Source organism: Citrus sinensis, chromosome 4, assembly GCF_022201045.2.
Source record: "Citrus sinensis cultivar Valencia sweet orange chromosome 4, DVS_A1.0, whole genome shotgun sequence".
Classification (NCBI taxonomy): domain Eukaryota; kingdom Viridiplantae; phylum Streptophyta; class Magnoliopsida; order Sapindales; family Rutaceae; genus Citrus; species Citrus sinensis.
In genome coordinates this window covers 3,383,743-3,397,972 of record NC_068559.1, presented here as the reverse complement: position 1 = coordinate 3,397,972, position 14,230 = coordinate 3,383,743, and the positions used below count along the sequence as shown (strand labels likewise).

Sequence of the window (14,230 nt, the reverse complement as noted above, 5' to 3'; positions counted from 1 at the left end):
CATAAAGATAAGGATCCCTCTAAGTTACATGCATGTACCTTACAACCTTCTCACATGAATAGTGAGTGGACCCACATCATTCACTATTCATGTGAGAGGGGCGTAAGGTACATGCATGTAACTTAACATTAACCTAAAAATAAATAAAATTAGTTCAAAAAATTGTGTGAGAAAACTTGCATAAATAATTCATATACATGTGACACTTGTCTCACATTTTAGTATTACACTATGTCTGCCAAAATAACTGATATAAAATGCACTCACCTAAGTTCAATTAATAAAAAGTAACTGAATGAGATTTTACTTTATCATCCAAACTTTAAAAAAATATATATCAATATAGGAACATCCATACAAGCAACATTGATTATTTTGTTGTCACTCCCTCACTTTTATCATTCGGTAGAAGTTTGTATTTTTTATTTTCCATGGCTAAAATTTGGATGTTCAAATTGAGAAAACGGCTCGAAAATCATCCGACCAAACCTCTAGGCCGTGCAAGCAATTTGTATGCTTACTATGCAACAAGTATTTCGAAGATTGTTTAACTTGAGAAGGAAGTGCGACAAAAGAACATCAACAGATCCTTCTTGTTCTTCATAAAGTTGAATAGGGGCATTTGCTTCCTCAACGAAATAGATGAACCCACTCAAGAATGCAGAACTAGAAGAGCAAAGATAAGACTCTCACTTTCCGCATTTGCCAACCATCACTAGCGTGGGCACTTGTTTATATTCTGCTTGCAGTTTTAATCAGATTCCTGCCTATCAGTATCTGACAACATAGAAATACAACACTCTTCCTTTTGCCTTTGCTCCTGTGGATATGCAATCAGTTTATCATCAGCAATCATGGCCTGCTCATGCCAAGGTTGCACAGTAATTCTCCAGCCATGCAGAAGCAGATTTGAGGATCCGAAGTTCACCAATAAGGAGATCTCGAGCCATTTGCTTCCGAAAAGCAAGTCTTTTACAAATTGAAGGAGAAGTAACAGGCTCCAGCAACTGTGTGATGTGAACACACTAAACATCTCAGAAGTCAAAAGAAATGAAACAATGTTTTCACAAAGACAGGCAAAACTTTATTCCATTCGCTTTTTAATTTATTTGGTGCAAGAGAGATCCTACCAAAATTTTGTTAATATTCTCTCTGCAACTTCACCACACAAATGAACATAACTACTATTAATCAGATAGGTTTTATCTTATTTCTGGTATAATAAGAATCATATATATTCATTGGTTTAATATGTCCACCTTGTACCTCTTCATATATCACAATTACTAATCACGATAACTCATTTAACACATCTACCCATTTTTAGAAAGTAGTATGACACCTTAAAAAATTTGATAACAGTTGTACAAATCATGTTGAATGCCTGTGTCAAATCATATGTTGAAAATTCCAGGAGAATTAGTAGCAAATTATCTCCCTTTGGTTCATAATAAACTTTGTGGTAAGACAATAGAGTTTAATTCTCCAAATTGTTTACTGAAATTAGAAAAAGTAGCCTCAACCAATGAATCAGTTAAAATTTGTGCAGTACCTACCTCAATAGAAGCACTATATTCCTTGGTTAATTGAATGATATGTGATAATAAGATCTGATGTGCTAGGATCTCTTGGCAGCTGTTTCGGAAAGGACGCCGGGCTAAGCGGCCATCATTTTGTGCAGCTTCCGTGGCCAAATCACACAGTTCTGAATATTTTACAACCAAGAAACAGTAAGTGGAGAGTTGCATGGCCTAAGAGAAATACCAGTTCTAGTTCTGAAAGATATTAAACTACATATAACAAAAGTATTAAGATTTAAGTAACCTTGAGGGGAAGTGCAACATAAAACACGAGCAAACGCACGTAGTGATTGTGGAAGACCCTTCCCTCTACCTCTAGCAGATCTGACTTCCCTATTGAATAATGAAGTCATCAGAGAAGAAAATTTACAGCGATGACATGGTTAGCCAAGACATGGTTAGCCAAGGCACATCCCATTGCGGCATTGATGAAGATATAAGAAATCTAGAAAACTCAGAATGACCTGGGCATTAATAATATAGGTTTATAAATTTACTACTTTAACACAATTGAAAAAAAAGGTAGTTATTAGAAGATCTTGCAGAAGGATAAAGTTGTAAGCCTTTTAAATGACCTCATGAAATGCAGAATTAAAAGAAGTATTAAGACCATCATGTACATCCAGTCATCAAAGGAACATCCTAAGCAGGATTCTAAATGATATCCCAGTGGCCCCCTTCACAATGTGTCAACGTAGATGCTTCCCAATATGTTATTTGAGTTGACTTTTCCCAAATTAAGGTCTTTCGCAAACTTTGTAGCATCAGTCCAGTGCAAATCTTCAGTAGTACGTAGCAGCACACCTCATGGGCACTTCAGACACGGTAAATCGAAAACTCTTCCCTTTTTTTTAACCCCATTTTTTCCCTCAACTAAAGCTCTACTATATTTCTATGCAACTTAGTTTCATTAATATGTAATCTGAATATCAAATAAACTTATACAGAACAAAGTACTAGCTACCAACTTGATTGTGAAAGAATCATTGGAAGACTTGAAGCCATTGACATCTCTGGCTCTTGGCAGGCAATGACTTTGCAAAACTTCCAACTTCACTTCAAGTAGAGGATCGTGATCAGGTACTTTTATCTGGATCTGAACCTGGCAGTTTGTGAACATCATTTGATAAAGCTTACACCCAGAGTAACATGCATAAAACAAGCCTTTAGACACATCTGTATATCCCATGCATACACAGTAATGCATAGCAAATGCGAAGAGAGACTAAAAGATGCAATAAAGGCAATCAGTACTTAAAAAAAAAGGGGCTAAAGAACCACCTGCTCTTAATCAAACAAAGAGGTACCAGATAATATTGGTAGATAAGTATGGCTTGCAAGCAAAACCATCTGGTTTGTATAATAACCATTCCTTTTGCAAACAGGAACCAAAGCAAAACTGAAACTCAAAACTAACCTCATCGTGGCTGTTGTATGGAAGGGAAAAACCAAAATCCAATAGCAAGGTTGAATTTGAGAATTTTCCATATGTTATCCATACCTGGACAAGTGTACCAAGTGAACTTCACAATTATGACATGGATCAAAGGTTTAAACCCCAGAGCATCACTTTACACATTTTAATGGATATTTTCTCTACACTGAAACATGTATAAAAAGTGTGTACGTGCCATTTCCCACAATCTATGTAGGGACTTCACAAACTGTCTGTTGAAAATAAAGATTCAAAGTTAGGATTTATTTGTAATCTAGGCTATTTTAGGAATAAGTTAAATTATAATGGGAAGATTCATTAGGATTCTTTCCAGATTTTGTTTCCTATTATTTAGGAAAGGATAGATGTAGTCTCCTATTTTCTCTCCTATTTTGCTGTATATATTCCCTGTACATACTGTTCTGGAGTGTAAGAAAAAGAGGAACCAATTCATAGTTTTCTTCATGGTATCAGAGCTAGGCTCTAAACCCTAGTTCTCCTATCAGCCGCCATTTCCTTCTTCTCCTCTACCACCTTTTTTTTTTTTCAACAGTATCCACCTTTCTTCCTCTCCCATCAGTTGTATTCTCTGTAGCAAAATACGGGATGGCTTCCTCATCATCCTCCGTTACAGTATCACAGTCTAAAGGAAACGTGGAGACTGCAACTCATGGTGGAATTGATTCTTCACCGATCTTAATTACCAGTCATAAATTGAACGGCCACAATTATCTCCAGTGGTCACAATCTGTCATGATGTTCATATGTGGCAAGGGTAAGGATGAATATCTCACGGGTGAGGCGGCCATGCCAGAGGTGTCAGACCCTAGTTTCAAAAGGTGGAAATCAGAGAACAACATGATCATGTCATGGCTTATCAATTCCATGAACAATGATATTGGTGAGAATTTTCTTCTGTTTGGGACTGCAAAGGACATATGGGATGCTGCAAAGGAAACCTATTCTAGCTCTGAGAACACATCAGAGTTATTCCAGATTGAAACCATCCTCCATGACTTCCGCCAAGGAGAACAATCTGTCACTCAGTACTTTAATACTCTGACTAGGCATTGGCAACACCTTGATCTATTTGAAACATACCCTTGGAAGTGCACCGACGATACAACCTTATACAAGAAGATTGTGGAACAGAAGAGAACGTTTAAATTTCTCCTCGGACTCAATAAAGATCTTGATCAGGTTAGGAGCCGTGTGCTCGGGACAAAGCCTCTACCACGCCCTCGTGAAGCCTTTTCTGAAGTTAGGCGTGAAGAAAGTAGGAAAAAGGTGATGATGGGGTCATCAGAACCAACACTGGACGCCTCTGCACTTGCTGCCCGTGCATCCAACTCTATAGGGGTTAGTGAAAATCGTACAAAGAAAGAAAGACCATGGTGCGATCACTGTCGTAAGGCAGGCCACTATAAGGAGAGTTGCTGGAAAATTTATGGCAAACCTGCTGATTGGAAACCTCGTTCCAAAGGTGACCCTGAATCTCGTGCTCATGCAGCATCCACCACGGACAATCAGGCCGTACCCGAGCCAAATCCATTCAGCAAGGAGCAAATGGAGATTCTTCAAAAGCTTTTCGATCAAGCCACTTTGAACTCCAATGCAGGGACAAGTCTAGTGGCTCAGAAAGAGACTCATTCAGCATTTGCAGCCACTAATGGAACAAGCAAACCCTGGATAATTGACACTGGTGCTTCTGATCACATGACTGGAGATGCCTCAATGTTGCAGGATTATAAAGCTAGCATCAACAGCACTTCAGTTCGGATCGCAGATGGCTCTCACACAAAAATAGCAGGGACAGGTTCTATCAGACTCACTAAGGAGTTACACCTTAATTCTGTACTTTATGTGCCTAATTTGGCTTGCAATTTACTTTCAATCAGTAAATTCACTCATGATCAGAATTGTGTAACTAAATTCTATCCAAATATGTGTGTTTTTCAGGACTTGGATTCGGGGAAGACGATTGGCAGTGCTGAGCTATGTTCTGGACTCTATCTACTCAAAAGCGATCAATCCTCCTTCATAAAAGATTCGAGAGCAAACTGTGCCAAGTCCAATAATCTGTCAACTAGTTATCCTCACTCTATTGTTAGTCCAAATGTCAATAACGATAGTGAAATTGTTCTGTTACACTATCGATTAGGTCATCCTAGTTTCATGTATCTCGCAAAAATTTTTCCCAATCTATTCATCAATAAAAACCCTTTATCCTTTCATTGTGAAATTTGTCAATTTGCAAAACATACTCGAAATGTCTATTCAAGTGTTAAGTATAAGCCTTCTCGTCCATTTGCTTTAATTCACAGTGATGTGTGGGGTCCCTCAAGAATTAAAAATGTTTCTGGGGCTCGCTGGTTTTTGTCATTTGTGGATGATCATACTCGTCTCACTTGGGTGTTTCTCATGAAAAACAAATCCGAAGTTAGTCAAATCTTCCAAAACTTTAACGCCATGATTCAAACCCAATTCAATACAAAAATCCAAGTCCTTAAAACCGACAATGCCAAGGAATATTTCAAAGACTCCCTCAACTCATATCTTCTCCATCACGGCATTCTTCACATCAGTTCTTGTGTTGACACCCCGCAACAAAATGGGGTCGCTGAACGCAAAAACAGACACCTTCTTGAAGTGGCTCGCTGTCTTTTGTTCTCATCTCATGTTCCTAATTTTTTCTGGGGTGAAGCTGTTCTCACTGCAGCCTACTTAATCAACCGAATGCCTTCTAGAGTCTTGGGGTTTCATTGCCCAAGAAAAGTTCTTCTCAATTTCTTTCCACACACTAGGATTGTTTCAGCAGATTTACCACAAAAAATATTCGGTTGCACAGCATATGTCCATGTTCACTCTCAACACAGGACTAAACTTGATTCCCGATCTCTCAAGTGTATATTTTTAGGCTATTCTCCACATAAAAAAGGATACAAATGCTATTCTCCTCACACCAGAAAAATATACATTTCCAGAGATGTAACATTTGTTGAAAACCTGCCTTTCTATTCCAAAACTGCTGTTCAGGGAGAGAGTACGAGCGAACATCAGCCTTGGGAATCTTCTTGGCAATCTTGGCTGGAAACCCCTCATGAAAACCCTCATAACTCAACCACCACACATGATCAATCTATCCAACAGCCACAATCAGCAATCCTCCCAACATCTTCACAACCTTTTGAGTCATCTGAGTCCTCCCAACCACAATCAGCCGAGTCACCCCGTCATCCATCAGCTCATCAACTACAGCCTCTAATCTCACCTCGTCCACAGCTTGCTGTTGATAATCTCAATGTTTATAGGAGGAGAAGAACTAGAGAGCAGATAGAGCACGGAACTCAGCCACATGTCCAAGAAACTGAACCAAATCTAAGCTCTTGTGAAGACAACACAGGTATGGATAGTCTTGCCTCGGTTGAGTTCATGGTTCCAAGTGTTGATGATTCTAATAAATCAATTGCAGAAAGAAAGGGGGTTCGAAGTTGCACCACTCATCCAATTGCCAAATATGTCTCATATGATGGTTTGTCCTCATCATACCGAGCCTTTGTTTCTTCTTTAGATAATCTACATGTTCCCAACAATATACAAGAGGCTCTCGGTCATCCTGAGTGGAAGAGAGCTGTTCATGAAGAAATACATGCTCTTGAGAAAAATGATACATGGGCTATAATAGATCTTCCTGCAGGGAAACGACCAGTTGGATGTAAGTGGATTTTTACTGTTAAATACAAGGCAGATGGAAGTGTTGAGAGGCTCAAAGCTCGTCTTGTAGCTAAAGGGTTCACACAGTCATATGGGATTGATTATCTTGAAACCTTTGCTCCAGTTGCGAAGCTCAACACCATCAGAATCTTGCTCTCCTTAGCAGTAAATCTAGATTGGTACTTATACCAACTAGATATAAAAAATGCGTTTCTCAATGGCGATCTTGAAGAAGAAGTGTTTATGGAAGTTCCCCAGGGTCTTGATCTGAAACTTACTGGAAATAAAGTGTGCAAGCTCAAGAAATCTTTGTATGGGCTTAAACAATCCCCTCGAGCATGGTTTGATAGATTTGCGAAGGCAGTTGTGAGACTTGGTTACACTCAGTGTCAGGCAGATCACACTCTATTCCTCCGAACATCACAAGCAAAGAAGATCTCTCTCCTAATCGTATATGTTGATGACATCATTCTCTCAGGAAATGATGAGGAAGAACTGCAGAAGTTGAAGAAACAGCTAGCTCAGGAATTTGAAGTTAAAGATCTAGGGAATCTGAAATATTTTCTTGGGATGGAGGTGGCAAGATCTAGAAAGGGAATTGTTGTCTCCCAGAGGAAATACACCCTGGACCTACTAAAGGAGACTGGTATGATTGGGTGCAAACCAGTAGATACTCCTATGGATCCCTACAAGAAACTAGGCTCAGTTGAGAATAGTGTCCCAGTCAATAGGGAGAGATATCAAAGGCTGGTTGGTCGTTTAATCTATCTCTCACATACTCGTCCGGACATAGGCTTTGCTGTTAGTGCTGTGAGCCAATTCATGCACAATCCTACAGAGGAACACATGGATGCAGTCTTTAGAATTTTGAAGTATCTAAAGATGACACCTGGAAAAGGATTGTTTTTCAAGAAATCATAATATAGGAATATTGAGATCTACTCCGATGCAGACTGGGCTGGAGACGTCACAAATAGAAGATCAACATCTGCTTACTGTTCCTATGTTTGGGGAAATCTAGTAACCTGGAGGAGTAAGAAACAATCAGTTGTAGCTAGGAGTAGTGCAGAAGCAGAGTTCAGAGCTTTGGCAAATGGAATCTGTGAAGGAATTTGGATAAAGCGTGTACTCAAGGAACTCGGTGTGTGCAGCCCTTCATCCATTCTAATGAGGTGTGACAATCAAGCAGCAATCAGCATCGCAAAAAACCCAGTGCATCATGATCGAACCAAACATGTCGAGATTGATAGGCACTTCATCTCAGAGAAGGTCACTAGTGGAAGTGTGGAACTAAAGTACATTCCAACTAGACAACAAATTGCAGACATCCTTACTAAAGCACTGCCAAGACCTAACTTTGAAGACTTAAGTAACAAGCTGGGTTTGTATGATATACACACACCAGCTTGAGGGGGAGTGTTGAAAATAAAGATTCAAAGTTAGGATTTATTTGTAATCTAGGCTATTTTAGGAATAAGTTAAATTATAATGGGAAGATTCATTAGGATTCTTTCCAGATTTTGTTTCCTATTATTTAGGAAAGGATAGATGTAGTCTCCTATTTTCTCTCCTATTTTGCTGTATATATTCCCTGTACATACTGTTCTGGAGTGTAAGAAAAAGAGGAACCAATTCATAGTTTTCTTCACTGTCCAAGGACATAACATATATATATATATATATTCTTGAATCAATAACAAATATAAATATTTTTAAGCAGCAATTTCTATCTGCATACAACGATTAGATATGCAGATGCCAACCTTTAAGATGAAAGAAAAGCCATTGATGAGCCACTAAACATCAAAATTATTAATCAATGTAAAGAAAAAATTTTCAGGCTCTTGTGTTAACCAGATGGCCACATAAATGTTTACAGCTATATCCAGACAACACTAGAAGGCAGACAAGCAGGGGAAAAAAAAAACACAAGAAACTGAGTATACACATCTAATACACACATATAAACAGAAGAAACAGAAGTAAGTTCCGGAGAGTAATCATAAAATTATTTTAATAGAAGAAAAGAATCATCAAAACTGCATATGACCTCTTCTTTAGGAGCATAATCTCTATCTGCAATAACCTGCACTGACAAATTCAAAGAATTAATATTAGAAATAGACATTTCCTTCAAGCCTACCAAATTTTACAAAATTACCTACAATAATGAAGACTTCCTACTTTATTAGGAGCAGAAATAAGAGCAATGGTTAATGAGAACAAGCATCTTGTCCAGACCTATTCTGTTTTAAGTTTTAAATCAAGCTTTCCTATTGATTTTAAAAATAAAGAACAATTTATCAAACATTAGAGACCATATAGAACAGAGTTCTATTCTACTATTTGTCTCCTTCATTACAGAGCTGGAAAAACTAAGAGAAAAAGAGAGAATATACCTCTGACAATTGTTTATCCTCATCATGCAACACAACTGCTTCTGAAAGCCCATCGTGATTCAAAAAATCTGCAAATGGAATCTATAAAATAATTTAATAATTCTAAGAATTGAGCAAAATAAGGAAAAAAGAATACAAATGAAGTGAACATCGAAAGTTCTATACAGATGGCATTTTTATAATATGATACCAGTGATTCCCCTTTTGTGCTTCTCCATGCTCGAGACTCGACTGGTACATTCACACCAAACTAATCAAGATAACTTATTATATTTTTAGATTCAAGAGTTTATTTTTAATTCAGGAGTTCAGATTACAAACCAGAAATATAGGAAAATAAAGATAAAAGCAAGTAGAACTTCTAACACAATAAGCTATAAAATAAAAAACAATAAAAAATAGTCAATTCCAAAAATTTTTGCATATCATTTGCAAAGTGAACAGATTATTCCATAAAGTTAGAATCTGAAACAGTATAGGATTTTCAAGCTGCAAGAAACTAAAGTGGTATCACATATTATGCTATCAAACTTTCTTCAGTTACCGGTTATTTACAAAAGGATGGAGGATTTAGATGCAAATTATTGGCAGTGGTTTCACAACAGCCTCAAATCTCATAACAGTGACTTATGTATGAAAAGAAAAGAGTGAACCAAGATGCATTATATTCTATCAATATTATAGAGGTTGATAACTTCAGTAGCAAACTGAATGCGTAAACACATAAAAATTATCATATGAGACAAAGCCAGATCGATATTTCAATATATTGTCCATTTTTATGACAGAGTAGATTCATGGTAAAATTTTGACATTGAAGAAGAAGAAAATAGCCTCCAAATAGATTCAGGAAGGTAGCCTCCTTTTTTCAAATTGGAAGCTGACAATAACTCAAGAAGATAACAACAGATTATGATTCAAATAGAATTGCTAACCTAAAGCATATGCATGCATGAAATCCTTCAGTTTGATATGATCAAAAACTTCAGGGAAGCATTCAAGAGCCTGAAATTGTAAAGATACCGTATCATAATTGCAAATTCCAAGGGAAAAAAGCAATTAAAACTATAATATCAATCAAACTACTATACATATGAGTTATAATTATTCCAGTGGAGAACATATGTACTCACTGGTTTAGTTACCAGAAATTCACTTTCGATTTGATCTTTTTTTGTAACTGTTTCTTCAAATAATGAGCTAGGACAAATCAAATCTAACTCATCTTTGCTCCAAAATATCTGCAAAGATTTGGTAGCAAGCGTTTAGCTTATCTTGTGAACTACTTTCTTCAGTACTTAAAACCATATATCAGATACATGAAAGGGTAATTTTGCAAAGATCTTTTTGTACAATGCATAAAAGTTTGGTTTTCTGACAGAAAAGAAGAAAGATGATGGTTAGAACAAATTGTTGAGTCAAGTAGCCTTTAAAAGACAAACAGTTTTGTATGTGTAAATCAGAAATTAAGCAGCATTAACTACCATACTCTTTAAAACTTAACATTTTCAATAATATTATACATATAAGAGGAATAATTATCAAAATTCATTGTCTTATATTTATTGGTGCTTCAATAGTCAAAATGTTTGTGGCTTATCAATATTAAAGGAAAGAAACATTCATAAATTTATAAGAAAAGAAAATTACTGTGTTATGCATCTCCTCCAGCTGAGGAAGTCTGCTAATGTAAGGGGCCCATTCTGAATCCTGCCTCATAAGAAAAGTAAATAAGTCATTCAGTTTCAGATTTTCTCGCATTTCACTGTATAAGCTGAAAAAAGCTAAACAAAACAAACCACATCCTAACCTCAAGCAGATATGCAAAATAATGAAAATTGCAGAATTATTCATCAATAACTTTTTTCAAATCAAGATGGATAATATTACCTTACCCATTTTCTGTTCAAATAAAATGACAATAGCAAGCTTAGCAACATTGCTGATTTCATCATCTAACAAAGATTTGATCTTCGGATGGAGATTATCTGGGGTTAATTGCTGAAATCAAGTAAGAAATACATAAATAACAGTTTAAAATGCTGACTACTTTGAACTACACTTTAGAAAGTAGGTTAAGGACATCAAAGACTAGTTTGGGATAAGTTTAGCAAGAGAAGCATACTGCAGCATAAGGAACTTTCAATATACAATCTCCAGTTCGAAGCTTCTCAGAAGCAAACAGTGATCTGCATTCAGATTCAAACATTAATAATAATAAATATAAAATTAGAAAAGGAAGAAAGGAAAAATGACTTAGCATATGCCAATGAGATGACAAAAGCACGAGAAAGGAGGAAGAACAAACACACACTCATTGTCATAATCATGAAACAATCAGACTCAAGGCTTCTTTAAATTTTCTCCTGTTCAATTATAAACAACCTATCCTAGGAACAAAATAAAAAGGTGATATGCCCCACTAACCACAAAAATGGTGTTTGAGAACTTCCTTAACTTCCATTACACACTGAAAGCACCTCAAATTAAAACTAAACAGTGAACAGACATTTGGATCTTCGGAACTATGCTACCATGTTCCAATTTAAATAAAAGTTATAAGCAGGCATAATTATGACTTATGAGTATTTGCAACAAAGAAGTGTATAACAACCTCCCGTATACAGATTTCCCAATTGAAAGCACTGATAAAATCTCAACCCCAGCTTTTCTCTCCAACCATGGCAAAAAATCACCATCATATTCGTCATCTATGGAATGCAATACCTGACAAAAATCTCATAAATTAACGGGTAAATAAAACGCAACAACTTACCTAAAGTGAGATCATTTAACAGTTAACAATCATCACCGCATTCCTCATCAATGGACGTTAACTCGTAAGTATCTATTATATGTTTATGCTGTTTCCTTTTCTTTCACAGAATCGATGAAAAAAATAATTGAAAAAATTGTTCAATTACACTTACCTCACACTATTTTCGAGCTAAATAAAAAACTTATCAGGAGAGAGTTTAGCTAACATGAGCTTGGATCCTAAATCAAAATTTAATAGAGTTCGCATTTATGTACGTACGTTGCTATGTGTTTATGCGTACGACGTCAAGGTTTTTCAAGTGAAAACGAAAAATACAAAGCCCAAACATGGCTGCATGCAATTTAAAGCTAACAAAACAACATGTAACGTGATGATTTAAATTCTCTTTTCTTTTCTTGCATTTCCTCAGCAACCAAACAGAAAGGAAGTAAGATAGTTCTGTGAATTCAGCTAACCTTGGATTCAGATGAGGATGAGAAAGTGAGTTTGGCCTTGGCACAGTGGGGGCGTCGATGTCGAAAGCACCATGCGCCTGTGAGTCTAGCACCTACTAGCATTTGCAGAGAATAGTTAATTGACTGATGCGAGGCTTAGGACTTCGTACTATATCCAGATTCCAGCGTCCGCACAAAAATTAAAAATGTTCATAAAACGAATATGAGCACTTTGCCATGAGCTCTTGCGCTTTTTTAAAACGAAGTAGTCCAAATAAATAAATAAATAGAACTTCTACATTATAGATTGCCTTAGATTGTACAATGTATAAAATATACTCTACTATGCTTGTTAAGGGGTGAAGCCCAATTCTGTGCATATGGGCTGACAGAAGAAAGTTTGAAACCAAATAAATGAATACAGATGTTTGCCCGGGTCAAACCCCAAACTTGAGAAAACGATGCCGTTTTAAGAATTAATTTTTGTTAAGATAAATGAGCTACTTTCTTCACGCAACGATGCCGTTTTGAGGATCAATTTTTGGCTTTAACTTCATCCAATAGGATAGAAGCAAAGAAAACATGAATTAGGCCAAGACAAAAACTTGATGCTTTAATTCAATAAACAAAAATAATAAAAATTAAAGCAAATAATTTTGTCTTTTAGTTCCAGGAATGAAGTTCATCACCACACCAACAATACAAACTCTTCATCTCAAGCACTTGAATTAGTCAAATGTCTTTGAGAAGAAATATCATAAAGCACACATGAGGACGTCTTGAAACTTATCAGCAAACCTTCAATTTTATTATTCGGCGTAGCTCACTTGAGAAATTTCAAATTATTGCCTGTGCTCATTCGCTCTTATCCTGATTTGGTTTGTGAATTAGATGAAGAAGGTCGAAGTATATTTCACATTGCAGTTATGCACCGTCATGCATAGACTTTCAAACTAATATATTTCTCATTAAGATTTTATTTGTCAAAAATCTTAGCCAGCACAGCACCGCTGCAGCGACAATGGCGACAACAATGAGTTTCTTGTTGAGACCCCTCTGCATATCCACAATGCTCTCAAAATACCAACTCCGTAAACCCCACCTCACTTCTATCCCCAACCGTCGGCTCTTCTTCTCTCATAATTTCTCCTCTCTGGCTCTCACACACACAACAGTCACTACTAAAGCCTTCACCCCAACTCTCTCTTCCCCACAACCGCAGGACCAACAAGAAGAGCAAGAGAATTGGTCCTCAACTTGTACTTGAGGACCAATTTAACGGTGCGTTTTTGCTTAATAGCACGGTGCGTTTAGTTCGGGTTTGACCCGGGGCAAACATCATTTTCCAAATGAATAAGGTGATAAGATCTTTAGGTATTTGTTTTTTATCTGAAATTTAAATAGATCTAAATTAATATGAATTCTTAGTAGAGCTGAATATTTGAATCTAAATCACATATTTATTTTTTATCTGAATAGCTAAAAATAAATATTAGGTTGTTTTCTTTTTTAATTTAAAATTTTTAAAAACTAATATTTTTACATTTATACACTTACAAATTATAATGTTAAACAAATAATAAACATCTCAAAGAATATAAATAAGGTAACAAATTATCATAACATAAATTATATTCAACTGAGTACAACTCTTTAATATTTTATATCAGATATATTAACCAATTTTATTATAGTTTGTGATGTTTTTATATGAAAAATATTCATAAAAAATTATGAAGATAAATAATGCTAATTTGAACCAAATAAAAAGATAAAAATAATTATAGTGTAGCACTATATATTATCACAAGTTATATACAAAAGGGTAATAATGGTAATTACTAAGTTTTATTAGCTAAAGATGAAAATTAATTAATTAAATAGGGATA

At 36.1% G+C, this 14,230-nt stretch overlaps 1 protein-coding gene across 10 annotated transcripts; it reads right to left on the bottom strand.

Moving 5' to 3' along the window:
- Positions 1–281: 281 nt before the first annotated feature.
- LOC102611704 (fructose-bisphosphate aldolase-lysine N-methyltransferase, chloroplastic) lies at positions 282–12,617 on the bottom strand. Of its 10 annotated transcripts, none has more exons than XM_006485921.4 (15): positions 12,363–12,617; positions 11,743–11,855; positions 11,254–11,317; positions 11,019–11,129; positions 10,779–10,838; positions 10,262–10,369; positions 10,064–10,133; positions 9,294–9,359; positions 9,129–9,196; positions 8,780–8,815; positions 2,998–3,081; positions 2,549–2,682; positions 1,825–1,913; positions 1,557–1,705; positions 282–1,007 (listed from the first exon to the last, which is right to left on the bottom strand). In XM_006485921.4, the coding sequence occupies exons 1-15, from the start codon at positions 12,462–12,464 to the stop codon at positions 864–866; spliced, it is 1,398 nt and encodes a 465-aa protein (XP_006485984.1). In that variant the 5' UTR covers positions 12,465–12,617; the 3' UTR covers positions 282–863. The 10 variants fall into 10 exon arrangements, with proteins under 10 accessions (XP_006485984.1, XP_052295387.1, XP_006485985.1 ...); XM_052439427.1 differs by having other exon boundaries at positions 10,274–10,369; XM_006485922.4 differs by having other exon boundaries at positions 9,129–9,209; positions 9,319–9,359; positions 12,363–12,616.
- Positions 12,618–14,230: the final 1,613 nt, after the last annotated feature.